The sequence below is a fragment of the Lepisma saccharinum genome, chromosome 12 (genome assembly GCF_977018435.1).
Source record: "Lepisma saccharinum chromosome 12, izLepSacc3.1, whole genome shotgun sequence".
Classification (NCBI taxonomy): Eukaryota; Metazoa; Arthropoda; class Insecta; order Zygentoma; family Lepismatidae; genus Lepisma; species Lepisma saccharinum.
In genome coordinates, this window is record NC_139240.1 from 39,329,054 (window position 1) to 39,346,949 (window position 17,896).

General features: G+C 39.3%; 1 protein-coding gene across 1 annotated transcript in view; it reads left to right on the forward strand.

Moving 5' to 3' along the window:
* Positions 1-17,896, forward strand: part of LOC145996305 (ionotropic receptor 75a-like) — a 66,493-nt gene that overhangs the window by 12,834 nt on the left and 35,763 nt on the right. The window contains exons 4-5 of the mRNA XM_083132737.1: positions 29-264; positions 1,436-1,647. Of these exons, the coding sequence (XP_082988863.1) occupies positions 29-264; positions 1,436-1,647 (448 nt within the window). The remainder of the gene's footprint in view (positions 1-28; positions 265-1,435; positions 1,648-17,896) is intronic.

Below are 17,896 nucleotides of genomic sequence, written 5' to 3' on the forward strand. Positions count from 1 at the left end.
TTAACTTATTGCAACTCTTTTCTGGTAGGCCTTGTTTCATATTTCGCCACCCGAGCAGTGCATCCATGAGAGGGGTTTTGCTACGCCCTCTGGAACTTTCTGTTTGGATGTGTTTGCTGGTGTCTCTGGTGGTCAGCGTGTTCGTTATGAAGATAGCCACGTGGTATGAGTTCCGACTCTTCTCCGTGGAGCCTTCGCAGTCTACGACTGAGTCTTCTTGGAGCGCTTTGGTTGTTCTAACAATTGGGGCGATTTGCCAACAAGGTAAGAATTTGTCTTCTAACAATGAATTATCTCTTACAATGCACGGCTTTGATTAATCTTTGTAAATGTAAAGCCTTCAAGTTCAAGTTCACCATGAGGTTTGTATGGGCGTTCTTGTGAGTTTCCCATTATTGATTTAATCTAATAATCACCTTATCATCGTTGCAATTAATCAAAAGTATCAATCAAGGTACGTGTATGCAAATGAAAAGAATGATTACTCTCTGAGCTTTTAGTGCCGTGTTCAATGCCTCGGCGATATCTTCATCCGCGGGAACGTCGATATCGAATGAAAATTACTGTAATTCTGTGTTCGAATACTCTTACTTTTACTTTTAACATTTCTTACGAGAGTAAGTTAAAGGTAAAGTTTCCCCGCCTTTTCCACCTCAAGGTTGCCCTTAGGTATCCATTGATTTGAGGCTGGGTGAGCCCTGGAGCCGCTTTATGAAGGAATAAGGCTAAAACAATTCCGGCCTTAAATCACCCACCCAGGGAATCTAACCTGGCGTGACAGTCAGACGCCAAACTGGCTACACAACCGCGGCTGCTTAGAAGAGTATAAAGTCATTATTAGACTGACTAAACGCACGGCCATGAAATTAGGCGGGTGGCAGAAGTTCGCGCTGTTGCCACGTCGGAGCACAACCCCGTGTGTTCGGAGGTTTAAGACAATGAAATACCTTGTTGCAGAGTTGGTCTTTGTAATCTATGTGATAAAAGCTGACAGTATTTGTTCGAAAGGTAAGGGATGACCAGTGATTGGGTTTCAAAACCGGAGGGGGAGGGGCAAAGACAGTATATTTCACTTTGTAGATAACGTTTAGCATAGTGCGGGGGCTAAATTGGCGAAAAGTGTGCCCCCTCGCCCCACTAATCGCCGCCACTGGGGAGGATGACATAAAAGTGTCTCGGATAGAAGTCGGTCTGACGCTCGAACTAAGCAACGCAGCCCGGTTTCCCATGGTTTCCTCTGCCTTCCCATATGTAGCACCAGCGCAATTCTGCCCAGCCGACTATTTTCATGGCCGTGCGTTTAAAATGAAGGAACAAGTGAATCATCAGATTGAGAAATTATTCATGTATTGTACGAGCACGTGTCATCCAGCGAGACACCCAACAAGAAACCGGCAAATTAATATTCATGTAACGCAATTCTGTTTTACTTCAGGTTCTACAACGGACCCTCAGAAGTTACCTGGCCGTTTGACGTTTCTGCTGGTGTTCGTACTCGGAGTGATGATCTACTCGTTCTACACGTCCAGCATCGTCACCACATTACTTCTAGCCCCTCCAAAGACCATCACCACCCTTAGGGATGTCCTGGAGAGCCCTTTGAAGGTCGGCATAGAGGACCAGATCATTGTAAAGGACTTCTTTGCCGTGAGTATAGAAGCTGTGTCAGAAAATTACCCACAAAATTACATTGCACATAAAACATCATACCTACCTTTTTGTTGTTGTTTCTCTTAAGTAAATCTTATCCTATACAGTGCTATACTCTGTCCCAAATATATCTGGAGCAAAGCCGCGTATAGCGGCAGAGAAGGGGGAATCGATAGGGCAGAGCGAAGCAGTCAGAAGGCTGGTAACTGCAGTAGCTTTCTCCACCCTCCACGCAAACCCGTTCCCTCGCACGTGTTCATTGGTGGAGCCGTCTCGCGTCACTACTTGCGCAGATACTTCTTTCCGTTCTCCTGCTCCAGAGATAGGCGGGACAGAGTATAGTTTCCGTACTAAATGCTAGGAACAACCTAACAGCAATCAATCATGAGGCAGGCAACTGAGGTTGTTTACCCGTCACATCGAATTATTGAAAAAAAACATTGTATTGTAGGTATGTGTTATTTATTTATATAGTGCTATGTTAAGGAAAATTTTCACCTCAATAAAGAATACCGAAATAACAAGCGGACGAAATATCATACTTAAATGTAATATATAAGTTGAATTACACCCTTTGTGAATGCGAGGTGTGGCAGGATAGTAGACTGCTCGCGCCGGATACGAACTGCCAATATTGTGGACATCCCGGCAACAAGAGACGATGTTTATAACCTTGATTGACCGCCATTGTAACTTTGAACCAGTAATAGGTGTTGACCAACGATTTGTATCAGCTTGTGTACTATTGACAAGTTACAGAAAGATATCTTGGATAACACGGCGGACCAACCCACAACGTAAAGCTCTATCACAATCGCACTCCCCCTTCTACAACGATCTCTGTTCTATTGTCTTCTCCACTCATACACTGGCTCTGCCCGAAAGGTCGAAAAAGCTTTCTTGAAGAATGGTCTTGTCAGAAGTGACGTCACTTAGTGCAGTTCGAAATCAAGCGCCAAATAAACGAGCAATCGAGCGTGCAGCACGCGAGATTGTAGTCTTCTGTACTAGACTTCTGCACTCGTTGTTCACTTGTTTGAAATTATGGAAGAGGAATGTCAGTCAGATGTTGGTTGTAGTTCTTCTAATGTGTGGTAAATGAAGCATAAGAATTTTTTAAAATGATGATGTGATTTCGATGGTAAAAAACAAGTGTTTAAAACGCGGGAAAGATATTGTGTTCTTAGTTTTATATATCGATCGTGTTTGGCGTTGAAGTCGAAGTGCATTTTTCAAGACTTCGAGACTGAACTGCGAGACCGTACTCAAAGGGTGTTCGCTTCAAGTACGGTCTTGCACCTTTCGAACAGGGCCACAGGCCCGTAGCGAGGGGTAGATTAGAGGGCTGCAGCCAAAGTCAAAATATGCGACGGAGAAATTGACACTTAGCAGAAGTATATTCTGATACCAAAGACAGCTCAAGATAACATTTTCACTCGGGAGAGAGATGTTTTTTTGTCGTCCCCTGGTTTTACCCTGCCCTCCCAAAACTTCTCACCATGGTCTCCCTACTTTCCACGTTCCTCCAATAAAAAACATGATCATGTTTTATATTTACGGTTTTAACGACAAAATATAATGTCCTTATTTTTTAAATACGTCAAACTGTTACTCTTAAAAAGCATTCTATTGTAGGTATCTGTTCATTTAATACCTACATAATTATATCAAGAATGCAGAAGAATACAATAATGCCCAAGTCTTTGTCACTTTGGTTTCCTCTGTTTAACGTAGCAACACAATTTCAAACGGCTCGCTTTCTAGTACTATTCAATTCAAATGTTTTCACACATGAGCACAAGATACGTCGCTTTACGTACTCAATCAGCAGAGGAGTATGTGAGTATTTTACGTGGTAGTGTCACCTCAGGTAAAATATAGTGGAACTCTGTTTCTAATGACCGCCATTAAAGTGGATTTTCACTACGAAATAAATGGAACTGGCAAGTTGTAAATGAAGTCAGGTATTGTGTCGGGGCAACACTACGAATTTATTTTTAAATATTTAAATGGAAGTAATTTCACCCTGGGTATCTGATTAAAACGGCCAACATTTTTTTAAAAAGTGTACTGTAGTAAGGTTTAGGGTTGTAGTGGATGAGTTTTGTGGCGATAGAACAGAGGAAAGACTCGTATCGAGAGTCTTTTCTTGAGGCAAATTTAACGCGATTTCGTCCAATGAGAGAAGCGATTTCCAACTTGCAGTTTCGTAAACACATCCATCCTCCATCCAGTCACAGATTGGCATTCAATTTGTTTCAGCTATTCTAGACCTTCCACCTCCATCTCCATCTCGGTACGAGCGGTCCCTGAATCGTTCTCTGGCCGGAACCCCGAAATTCCAGTTGCACGATTGAATTCGTATGGAGCTTAGGAATACTCGTAGCTCATGGAACAAATAGGCAATGATGCCACCAAGAAACACACGCTCGAATGGGAGTTTGAGTTAAGCATGAAACTAACCACTCTGTTCATACACAAACTTTCGCTTTTTTTCATTCTCTCCTACTGTCCATGCATTTTTTTAATTTCGTGACAAACATCTATGCTAGAATAAAGTACTATCCACGAGTTAGACGCTGCTAGTATTTGGACGTCAAATAGGTAATCATATCTTTCTCTACATTTCACTCCGTTGATTACAAGACCATTAGAGTTTTGATGTACTATCAGTGAACATTTTATAACGGACGAATCTTGCACTTTTGTGGTTATAGACTATTTGCTGATAACATAAAGGAAACCACTTAAGAATACCAGTGTATGATACATAAAAAAATATTTATAAACGAGGAAATGACAAACATCAAGGAATACGCCCTTGCTAAATTAAGTTGCCACCCAAATGGGCAACTTAGCAGTTAATGAAACTGGTAAGACTACACCCAATTCAAGTGACAGGCTGCATACTTGCTGTTGCCTGAAATACATGGTGTGAGAAGAAAAAGCTCGTACAACACACCAATCCCACAACAACACCAGAAGGAGTGCTCAGTCACTCAACAGTTTTCAATTTGTAAAAACTTGTTACTTGTGGGGGAGATGAGTTTAGAAACACAAAAAGAAGGAAGACATTATTATCATTATTTTGTGACTTCACTCTGTCGAAAAAATATTTCAAGGAATTTAACGGTAAACATTTTTTAACATCTAAAATAAAAATTCAAAATCAGGAAATCTAAAGTTCAAATTCCATATACATTTTCTTCATAGTGATATTCTACATTTCAAGTCAAAACTCTAAATAAAACTGACGAAATGATATTCCATCAGGAAAAATTAGTTGTAAAGAATGAATTTCTGTCTCATTAAGTTCGGACTAAATATCATTTTTTTTGGCTCAATAGGATACATGAAGCCTTTGGTAACTAACCGGTAATCGAAGACACAATCCTATCCTAAACACTTCGGCCTAAAACTTCGAAAACCTCCCTGTATCGGTGTGCATGCAACGACTGCATTAGAGTAACTGGCACTCACTGGGAATCACAAACATCTAACGCTGACCAACCAACCCTTCTGGATCCTTAGTGATGGTTAGGACTTCTACGATCGTCTCCTAGACTGTCGAAAACATTCACGTTGTGGTGGTTAGAGCTCCTCAAACTTTGTGACCTTCAAGGTCCTGGTAACCCTTCTATCTCTCTACTCCTGTAACCGAGCAAAGGCCCAAGCGATTTTCAAGCCTTCGGTAATAATTAATTGTAGAATAAAATAATGATCTTCAGTCTTCGGAAATATCTAGCACTAATCGAAGACAGGGTCCAAGCGGCCTTCCAGGCTTTGGTAATCACTAACGGCACAAGAAAAAAAGGATCTCCAGTTTTCGGTATTATCTAACGGTAATCGAAGATCAGGGCCCAAGATGCCTTCAAGTTTTTGATAATAACTAACGGAAGAAGAGAAAAAGGATCTCCAGTCTTCGGTAATATGTGACAGTAATCGATGACTAGGGCACAAGTGGCGTTCCAGTCTTTGGTAATAACTAACGGTACAAAAGGAAAAGGATTTCCAGTCTTCGGTAATATCTAACGGTAATCGAAGACTAGGGCTCAAGCGGCCTTCAAGTCTTTGGTAATAACTAAAGGTAGAAGAGGAGTTAGATAATCGAAGATTAGGTCCAAAATGACCTTCCAGGCTTTGGTAATAAGTAACGGTAAAAGAGGAAAAGGATTTCCAGTCTTCGGTAATATCTAACACTAATCGAAGACAACGGCCGAAGCAGCTTTCCAGTTTTTTGTAATAATTAACGAAGAAGAGAGAAGAGATCTCCAGTCTTCGGTAATATCTAACGGTAATCGAAGACTACGGCCAAAGCGGTCTTCAAGACTTTGGTAATAAGAACTAACTGAAAAAGAGAAAGAGGATCAACAGTCTTCGGTACTATCTAACAGTAATCGAAGACTAGGGCCCAAGCGGCCTTCCAGCCTTTCGTAATTACTAACGGTAGAAGAGAAAAAAATCTCTAGTCTTTGGTACTATCTAACAGTAATCGAAGACTAGGGCCCAAGCGACCTTCTAGTCTTTCGTAAATTCTAGAGGTAGAAGAGAAAAAGGATATCCAGTCTAAGGTAAAATCTTACAGTAATGAAGCACAATGGCTCAAACGGCCTTCTAGCCTTTGGTAATAACTGACGGTAGTAGAGAAAAAGGATCTCCAGTCTTCGGTAATATCTAAGAGTAATCGAAGACAAGGGCTCAAGCGGCCTTCCAGCCTTTGGTAATAACTGACGGAAGAAGAGAGAGAGGATCTTCAGTCTTTGGTAATATCCATAGGCGCCGACTCCATGGGGTTGGGGGGGGGCTCGAGCCCCCCCCAATGTTAACGATGTGGGGGCAGAGCCCCCCCAATAATCTTTTATAAGAGGATCTAATGTATTATTTTTGCTTCTCTTGTAAAGTTTACTCTGAATTGTGCCACAGGAACTTAACTTTAAATACACATTTGAAATGTTCTAGAATCTAGACCATCAACTTTGGGGGCTGAGACCGGTAAACCATCAACCTTGAGGGGGGTGGGGGGCTATGACCAGAGACAGCAAAACACATGACTTATTACTATATACTAAGTATGTAATTATGAGAATTGTTAAAATTTTTACTAAAAAAAAATTCAAAAGACGATGTGCATGAACTAGGGTAGTGGACGGGACGTTCTGTCTACAAATGGCTCTCACATGGCATTCATAACGAGATCATTGATATATTAGAGAGATCTGTTTTGCGCTCCGTGGTAGCAGATATTAAAAGTCGGGAATATTTTGTTGACGAAACTTGAGACATATCCATCCATGGACAATTAATATTCTGCATTCGAACTGTGAATAAAAATTTTGATATTTTTGAGGAATTCATGAGCTTTTATGAGATTCCGAAGACTGAGGCTAAAACTTAAAAAAGGGAGGGAGTGAGTCATTCATTAATTTATTTCAGTGATCAGAGCCCCCCAATAATTTGGACAAGTCGGCGCCCCTGGTAATATCTAAGAGTAATCGAAGACCAAGGGCCCAAGCGGCCTTCCAGCCTTTCGTAATTACTAACGGTAGAAGAGGAAAAAGATGTCCAGTCTTCGGTAGTATCTAACAGTAATCGAAAGCATGGGCCCAAGCGGTATTCTAGTTTTTCGTAATTACTAACGGTAGAAGAGAAAAAAGATGTCCAGTCTTCGGTAATATCTAACAGTAATATCTAACAGTAAACGAGCACAATGGCTCTAACGGTCTTCCCCCCTTTGGTAATAACTAACGGTAGAAGATTAAAAATATCTCCAGTCTTCCATAATATCTTAGAGCAATCGAAAACCAGGGCTCAAGTGGCCTTCCAGCCTTTGGTAATAACTAACGGAAGAAGAGAGAGAGGATCTCCAGTCTTCGGAAATATCTAACAGTAATTGAAGACAAGGGCCAAAGCGGCCTTCCACTTTTTGGTAATAATTAACGGAAGAAGAGAGAAGAGATCTCCAGTCTTCGGTAATATCTAACAGTAATCGAAGACAAGGGCCCAAGCGTCCTTCTAGTCTTTCGTAATTACTAACGGTAGAAGTGAAAAAAGATATCCAGTCTTCGGTAATATCTAACAGTAATCGAAGACCAAGGGCTCAAGCGGCCTTCCAGCCTTTCGTAATTACTAACGGTAGAAGAGAAAAAAGATATCCAGTCGTTGGTAATATCTAACAGTAATCGAAGACAAGGGACCAAGCGTCCTTCTAGTCTTTCGTAATTACTAACGGTAGAAGAGAAAATAGATGTCCAGTCGTTGGTAATATCTAACAGTAATCGAAGACAAGGGAACAAGCGTCCTTCGAGTCTTTCGTAATTACTAACGGTAGAAGAGAAAAAAGATGTCCAGTCGTTGGTAATATCTGACAGTAATCGAAGACAAGGGAACAAGCGGCCTTCTAGTATTTCGTAATTACTAACGGTAGAAGAGAAAAAAGATATTCAGTCTTCCGTAATATCTAAGAGTAATCGAAGACCAGGGTTTAAGCGGCCTTCCAACCTTTGGTAATAACTAACGGAAGAAGAGAGAAGGGATCTCCAGTCTTCGGAAATATCTAACAGTAATTGAAGACAAGTGCCAAAGCGGCCTTCCATTTTTTGGTAATAATTAACGGAAGAAGAGACAAGAGATCTCCAGTCTTCGGTAATATCTAACATTAATCGAAGGCAAGGGCCAAAGCGGCCTTCTAGTCTTTCGTAATTACTAACGGTAGAAGAGAAAAAAGATATCCAGTCTTCGGTAATATCTAACAATAATCGAAGACCAAGGGCCCAAGCGACCTTCCAGCCTTTCGTAATTACTAACGGTAGAAGAGAAAAAAGATTTCCAGTCGTTGGTAATATCTAACAGTAATCGAAGACAAGGGACCAAGCGGCCTTCTAGTCTTTCCTAATTACTAACGGTAGAAGAGAAAAAAGATATCCAGTCTTCGGTAATATCTAACAGTAATCGAAGACCAAGGGCCCAAGCGGCCTTCCAGCCTTTCGTAATTACTAACGGTAGAAGAGAAAAAAGATGTCCAGTCGTTGGTAATATCTAACAGTAATCGAAGGCAAGGGACCAAGCGGCCTTCTAGTCTTTCGTAATTACTAACGGTAGAAGAGAAAAAAAAATCAGTTTCCCGTAATATCTAACAGTAATCGAAGACAAGGGCCCAAGCGTCCTTCTAGTTTTTCGTAATTACTAACGGTAGAAGAGAAAAAAGATATCCAGTCGTTGGTAATATCTAACAGTAATCAAAGACCAAGGGCCCAAGCGGCCTTCCAGCCTTTCGTAATTACTAACGGTAGAAGAGAAAAAAATCTCTAGTCTTTGGTACTATCTAACAGTAATCGAAGACTAGGGCCCAAGCGACCTTCTAGTCTTTCGTAAATTCTAGAGGTAGAAGAGAAAAGGGATATCCAGTCTAAGGTAAAATCTTACAGCAATGAAGCACAATGGCTCCAACGGCCTTCTAGCTTTGGTAATAACTGACGGTAGTAGAGAAAAAGGATCTCCAGTCTTCGGTAATATCTAACAGTAATCGAAGACCAAGGGCCCAAGCGGCCTTCCAGCCTTTCGTAATTACTAACGGTAGAAGAGAAAAAAGATGTCCAGTCTTTGGTAATATCTAAGAGTAATCGAAGACCAAGGGCCCAAGCGGCCTTCCACCCTTTCGTAATTACTAAAGGTAGAAGAGAAAAAAGATATCCAGTCTTCGGTAATATCTAACAGTAATCGAAGACCAAGGGCCCAAGCGGCCTTCCAGCCTTTCGTAATTACTAACGGTAGAAGAGATAAAAGATGTCCAGTCGTTGGTAATATCTAACAGTAATCGAAGACCAAGGATACAAGCGACCTTCCACCCTTTCGTAATTACTAAAGGTAGAAGAGAAAAAAGATATCCAGTCTTCGGTAATATCTAACAGTAATCGAAGACCAAGGATACAAGCGACCTTCCACCCTTTCGTAATTACTAAAGGTAGAAGAGAAAAAAGATGTCCAGTCGTTGGTAATATCTAACAGTAATCGAAGACCAATGATACAAGCGGCCTTCTACCCTTTCGTAATTACTAACGGTAGAAGAGAAAAAAGATCTCCAGTCTTCGGTAATATCTAACAGTAATCGAAGACCAAGGATACAAGCGGTCTTCCACCCTTTCGTAATTACTAACGGTAGAGGAGAAAAAAGATGTTCAGTCTTCGGTAGTATCTAACAGTAATCGAAGACAAGGGCACAAGCGGCCTTTCAGTTTTTGGTAATAACAAAATCAGATCGTCGAAGTGGACTCTGAATTGTGAGTTATTTGGAATAAAAAACTAATTTAATAAAATATCTTATTGAAGAAAAGGAAAATCAATCATTTATCAGGGATGGCCACCAAGGCGGCTCTCTCTGTTTCTATGTAACACTAGATACAATGCTCCTCCTGTAGATTAATCATGGAGTGAACACAATCATAGAAGTTGTTAAAAATATCCCAGTCCTTGCAAGATACGAAAGGTGTGTGCTGTTTATCGTTTCAACAGCAACAACCTACAAAAATCACTTCCGTAAAGCGCCTTGTACACGATCAAACAAATCATGAACAAGTCCTTGAATTGAACGCTTAAAAGGAAATGACGTGAAAGACAACGTCCTTTTTCTCATTGGATCCAAGGTTCGGTCAAAGAATTTATATTTAGCAATGGTTCTAATTAACACGATCCAAGCCTGACTGTTGACCAATGAGAGCACATTCTTTTGAAATCGATTATCGAAAAGCGACCTCTAGGTCCCGAATGCAGATGTAATGGCGGCCGCGTGAGATGTAAACAATGTATCACTTCATATTTTTAAAAGACGATAAGTATTCAAGCGAGAGGAATAACGTTTCGTAGTAAATGGTTTTACTTACAAAAGAATGGCGCTGAATAAATACATATCTTATAGCGTTACTGTGCACGTATGGATGATTTTTTTTTTTTAACATCGTGCACTCACCATAGATGGTGTTCCTCGATGTCTCTTTCGTGCCCTGTACAGTGGGATCCATGAGTATTACCGTGCAAATTGTCCATCACCATGTTCGTTTACTTTATTTGACCCAATAGGAGCTTCAAGAATTAAAATAAAACTCAAAACAAGCTGTTGACAACTTCTGCACCATCATACATACAAATCCATCGCTTAAAAACACATCGGATGTAAGGTAAAAATTAATGAAAATAGTCATGGACAATTTGCACGGTAATACTCAAGGATCCCACTGTACATTGTAATCGCAAAAGCTAGCCGAAATATTCCAAGAAATGCTCTCGCTTTTGTATAAAGTACGTACAATCTGGTATGAATTATTTTGAAGCATTTACGTATCATTTATGCTAGCAAAAATGATAAAGGAATGCTTCCGTCTAAAGCGAACTCGATAAGATACATCAACATCACATTTCTTTCGAGTTTCTAATATGTCTTACTTCTTCGGAAATAAAAAAAAATATCTCTGTTACGGCTAATCGCTAGTCTAATTATTTCCTTCCATGCTTCTTTGGTCAAATGTGAATTGTCGAAGTTTCTTTTATCGTTTATGTTATAAAAAAATAGTAATTTCAGACCATTCAAGATTTCCAATAGAGACGCTGGTCAATGATTTTCATTTACGTTCAATTCAACGACTTGTACATGATTAATTTGATTGTATACAAAGCGCTTAAGTGCAATAGTTTATATGGTATGACGTGACGAGGTGTGTAACCTGCCTCCAAATGTTGACACTTTCTTTCCAGAACAGTGTTTCAGACAATGATTAAGAACAGTAGCGCAGGAACGGGGGGGTACAGGGGTACATTGTATCCCCCTAAATTTTTGAAGGTGGTACTGTACCCCCCTAAATCCGTAAATCGAGTTGTACCCCCTGTATCCCCCCCTTGGTAATTTGACAGCAGACGCAAGGTGCTACTGTTAAAAGAACCTATTTTCAGTTCGCCCAATAAAAAAGTGTATATTGTTTATAATTTATAAACATTATCTTCCTTACTACAGAAATTCAAACCATTCTAAACTTATTCTACTATTGAGCGACCACAAGGAAAAAACCTTGGACGAAAAGTCCCCTTTCCCTTCTTCCGTTCAGCTCGGGCCATAAGGAAGCATGGTATACTCTTCACCTCCCCTCCTCGCGGGAGTATGGTGAACAGGAGTCGCGGGTGTGCGCAGGTTGCTTTGCTTGTGGTTCCACTATACATTGTGGTTGCTACTAGTTAGTTCATTGACTTAAGTTCTTGTAAACCTCTTTAAGGAGATGAAAATTGTTTAAAATGTGTGTGGAACGATGGAATCAGATTTGCTCTCAGAAAATCACGCTGCAGACGAATGCTCCTTTGCGTAAGGGGGGGGGGGATACACTTTTCTAAAGAAATGAGGTGTCGATTCAAAGTTAAGATACAAATCTTCATCAGAAGGGTATATGAATGATCCCATTTTTTTTTAAATATTTAAAATGGAATTTTCCAAAACGAAATACTTACACGAACGAGACGCGACACTACAGACCAACTTGGGGGGGGGGGGGGTACAATGTACTGCTGTACCTCACCCATATTTTTCATAACTTTGTAAGGGGGTGTTCGGAAAACTATACTTAAACTTATATATTAAGAGATTTCGAAAATAGAGTCCCGATTAGCCTATCTGAGCATGAAGTGAATCTAGAATAAGTTTTAATGACTTCCGAGTTGAAACCGAAACAAAAATTAACACAAACAATAACGAGAAGGACCTCGCCACACAGGAGACGAGATGAGGCTGTGACAATTTTCGACTCATCGCATCGCGATATCATTCCTAGGTGAAATGAAATTTTTCCTAGACATTTAAACAGGGTGCAATTTGCGATATTATCAGAGGAGGGGGCAGGGAATTATTTTTACCTATGTATTAGATATACTTATAATTCGACATTAATTGCTTAAAATCTAATTTTGGTATCGAATGCAAGACAAACACAACGCCATTGTAAGTTAAACCCTAAAGTCAATCTCTAATAAAATTACATTAGTCAGAATGCACGAGATAAATGAAACTCACTGCAGGTTCTATTGGTAGATTTTGGATTGGATTCGCAAGGTCTTTGAGTGGGATGGGAATGTTTGATTGATTTATTTGGTTTATTTTACTTCGCATTTCTGCCACTTTTGGCCAATCGCAAAGATGAGGATGGGTGACGATATGATGAAATTGATGAACACTCACATGCCCAACCTGAGACCTCTGGCGTCAAAGCGCGCTATTCTAACCCATCCATCACGGAGGCCAGCGAGGTGGGAATGTGTTTTGGATTTTCTTTGTAGATGCGAAAATCTTTAACTGTGACGCGCACATGCTTTTGCTTACATTAAAGTTTACCTTTTCACATAAACGAGAAATTGGCATGTCACCCTAAGACACACGAATGTATCTGCATTTAATACTACTACATACGAAATTTCGGTTTTGTATATGTTATGATAATACTTTCAGTGCTTGATGAGTGTCATTAGGTACAGCAAATTATGTAACAAATAAATGCTTTGTCAAATGTTTCACAAATTTCAAAGTTAGACTTCTTACGAGTTGATCGGGAACCATGTCAACTCAGTTTTATTATTTTTTTTTAATACAACGCCCTACAGATATCTGAGTAAATACCAAATACATGGCTTCAAAAAGACATTGGATGTGGTACACATCTGCCATAAATTGTTTAAAGATATTTTTATGCGTAGCTATGGGAATTTAAAATTAGAATGAACTGAAATGGAACTCTATAAGTATGATATATTCATAATGTGGTTTCTATATTCAGTGGGTGGGAGATGATTATTCCTGGTTGGGGTGTCTCAAGATCCTCCTCACCCCCTTTAATCTCAACCAGCGTTAAATTCAAATAAGGCCAGAACGAAGTCCACAGCTTTATATGTTTCAGAATTGTTATCTGGTTTTAAAATCCGTTTAAGAAAAAAAAAACATAAATTCTAAGAAAAACAAAGAAAAATAGTTATGCAAATTTTGCATTAAATAACAGGACATTCGTGTGTGCTGTTCTAAAATAGAATATTTCCCATGCCTACACAATACCCAAGTATCAAGGACGTATTTAGGAGGGGGTCCGGACACTCCCCCGAAAGACTTACCAAGAAGTAAAAGTAAATAATCAAAATATAATTGTTTAGCATTTGTTATGTAATCGATGGTTATTTCCGCTGAACTTATTGGAAGGCAAGGAATTTGTATCATACGGCTTTGAAGGGTTCCAAAAGATTTATGCACACAACTAATGATAATATCCATAAAATATTAATCAGAAAGTTTACTTTTCGTTAATTGGATCTAACTCCTTGTTTGTTATTCAATAAATATTCAATTATTTTTCTATTTGACATTAAATTCCTTGCCAGGGCAGTTGTTTTTATGCAAATCTTGGCGATCTTAACTACACGTAAGCTAGATAATGAATATATGCTTTTATATCGCTATTCTTTTACTGTATTTTACCTATTCATGTAATAACAACAATACAATAATTAATATTTTAGTTTAATTATTATAATTATAATTATTTATTATTATTGTTATTATTATTGCAACACTTGGTTGGACCCCCGAAATGTATTTCTAGGTGCAGTAGTATGTGTGTTTATATATATATGGGAGGCTGAATTTTGTATCCCCCCCAAATGAAAAACGTTCCTGCGCCACTGATTAAGAATGTATGTACAAGTTCTAATTTCTTTCAGCCATCTTGTATTTTTGTTTTTTTTTGTTATTGCTGTTACAGTTTTAGTATAAAATGGTCGTTACGTACTGTATCTGTAAATAAATAAATAACTCTAACATTTTTCAGTAAAGCAAGAGCAACCTGCTTAATTTTCAACAAAGGAACTGAAACCCACTTACTTTTTCAACTAAGCAACCGCAATCCAGTTACTTTTTTCAACTAAAAAGACATAACCTACATATATTTCAAATTAAGTAACCCTTTCGATCTCACCACCGAAATTCCAGGGTTCGAGTCCCATCTTGACCATGGGTTTTCTTCTTTGTCAGCATTCCATCATCAATTGAAGACTAAAATTGGTAAACGCTGTAAGTGCCAAAATAATTCAAACACCGTTTTCCACGTTAAACTGTGTAATGTGCCATGCTTTATAATGTGGTAAACGTGAAATGTGGCTGGTAGCCCTTTAAGTAGTTCAAAGGGTGTGTAAAGAGGTCATTAGTGTGAACGTTCTTACGGGCTGATGTGCGGAACGATGCGATTTCCCAACACTTTCGCTTTTGGCACTTACAACGTTTACCACTTTTAGTCCTCAATTTCATCATCTTGGCCAAAAGTGATAGAAATACGACTTTATGGGAAAAATACAAGTTAAGTAACTGCAACAAAAAAAAAGTTTTCAAATATGTAAGGAACTGTCATGATGGAAGTGGAACCGGTTCTTCAAGTTGATTACACTGTCCAACAAAATTGAAGTTTTTCTCTGTTAAAAGAGAAGTTGTGGGTGATTCTAATTGAATTTGATGTGCTGATTTCAAATCTAATTACAGAATTTTTCCATCACCCATGAAGTTTGAGTAACAGGGTACATACAAAATATCAGGTACATACAAATCTTATATAGCCTCATAGTGATACGATGCAATATTATTCACAATGGCATATCTAAAATGTCTTCGAACTTGATTTTCGGCTGTACTTTGCTTGAGGAACATCTCTTTTTAGTGTCCAGCAATAATCTGCCAACATATTTGGAGCCCATTTTTCCTGGTGGCGCCTTTCCATTTCACCAGTTTCCCGGTGGAAACGTTCTCCATGTTCGTCGCTCATTGTCCCAAGATTTTGTGGAAAGAAGTCGAGGTGGGAGTCTAAAAAGTGTATCTTCAGAGACATATTACACCCCAGAGCATGATGGTTCGGAATAAAATTACTGACAAGTTCTCTGTAATTTTCTGACTTATAGTTTCCGAGCAAATTCTCCTGTCCTGCGATGAGTGACTCTTTCTTCGGCCAGTTTTTTTAACATAATGATTTTTTCTCTCTGCTGTCCCATTTACACAGGAAAGTTTGGTGTAACCTAGTTGCTTTCCCCTTAGGATTAAATCTCCACATATCTGCCAAGAGTATTTACAGTACTGGATATTTGTTAATAACAGTTTCATGTTTTCATAACTTTCCTTCATGCCCCAGGAATATAGTACGGGAATGCTTGGATATTTATTTCCATTGTGCAGTAACACTCCTTTCAAACTTGTTTTCGGAGAGTCTAAAAACAAACGCCATTCTTCACTTTTATGGACAACACCTAGTGACTCTAATAGACCATCGATGTTACAACAGAAAACAAGGTCCTTATCTTCAGCATACATATCTACTAAGTCTTTTTGGCGTTGCCGGAAAAAAGTAACTCTAGTGTCACTCTCCAACAAATGCCATCCTTTTAATCGCGATGCAAGCAGTTCTGCTTTACCATTACTTAACTCTAGATTTCGAACTAAATCGTTAAGATCCTCTTCTGTTATTAAGTGAGGTTCAGCTGTTGAAACACTCCCCACAAAATCAGGATCATTATGCAATTCACGACATTTGTTAGGAAGACTTTCACTTTGTTCCGTTACACTTATGTTATCCGGTGGAGCAGGTATGGGAACTCCAGGTCCATGAGGCACCGGTCGAGTTGCTGATTCTAGTGATGGATATTTCACTGTATACCTTGATTTCGAATTTATTCCAGATATATTTGTCAAGCAAAAATAGCAGTCTGTTATATGATCCTTAGGTTCCCTCCATATCATAGGAACGCCAAAAGGCATATGACGACATCCTGTCACCCAGCCACTCAAAAGCGTTACACAGTTCGCACAACAGATATCAGGGGCCCATTTCTTGTTTTCGTCTATCTCAGGGGTTTCCAACTGGCGGCCCGCGGGCCGCGTGCGGCCCCCGTTGCCTTTTTCTGCGGCCCGCGAAGGCCAGTTTGCAAAATACATTAATTTCATGTATTTTTATTAAAATACGTTCTTTTTTTACTGAAGGAACGGATGTTCTGTGAAGAAAGACAATATCACAGGTAGAATTGATTTTGCAGTCAATAATGATAATCAGAAGAATCTAAAGTGACGTAACTTTCTCTTCACACCATGCATTCCATCCCTTCGCTATGTGGAATGAACCCACCCGCTTCCGCGAAGGCTTCACTCTTTGTGTTCAGAAATAAAATGGAGAGAGGCGCTATAGAGATCTGTTTTACTACGCACGAAGTACGAAGAGATTTCCAGTGTTCCAACTCGGATTGTACTGGGACTGATTGTTAAAGTTTGTACAAATACCGAAATGAGCAATATCTCCAAAAAACGTAAGATTGAAAATTAAAATAGCTTCTCTCCAACTTGAATTGCGTGATTTGCAAGGCGATGTGTTCCTTCAAACTAGACAAGAAAGTTTTTCAAATACCTTTGAAAGGAAAGCTTTCCAAACCTTCGTAGTTTTGGGCAAAGAATGACATCGATGTTCGACAGCACATACACGTGTGAAAGTGTTTTTTCTTCAATGAAGTTCATCAAGAACCGCTACAGAAGCCAACTGGCAGATTCTTCACTTCTTCACCTTCTGAGACTTTCAAATACAGAAATTCAAATACAACTTTAATAAAAGAAGCAGATCGGGCTCAATTTTCACATTGAACACTTACTATGAAGGATTCTTATTTGTATGGTGTGTCTTTAATTTCTTTCAATTCATCAATAAGCATTGGGTTTTTGTGAAATAAATTGTAATTATACAATTTTGATTTGTAATTCCATTGTTTTATTGCCTCATTTTAGAAATTTAGGTCATGCGAAAGTACTACATTTTCAGTTCAGTACTTACAATTTTTGTAATTTTTAATCCCCCCCCCCAAAAAAAAATGCGGCCCGCCTATCAACTGCTGGATATAATTTTGGCCCTCGGACCTTTTGAAGTTGGAAACCACTGGTCTATCTTATTGCCGGACCCTGTGGCCGAGTTGTTAGCACATCGCGCTACGACGCCAAGGGTCCCGGGTTCGAATCCCGCTCGGGCTTGGTTGTTTGTGAATGTCCATTCATCAATTTCATCATTTCATCACTCATCCCCATCTTCGCAAATTAGCCAAGAGGCACAAAACGCAAAGTAAAATAAACTAAATCAATCAATCAATCAAAAATCGTCTATCTTATTCTCAAAGTAACACTCATAAGCTCTTATTACATGAAGAATAAATGTTTTCCTAG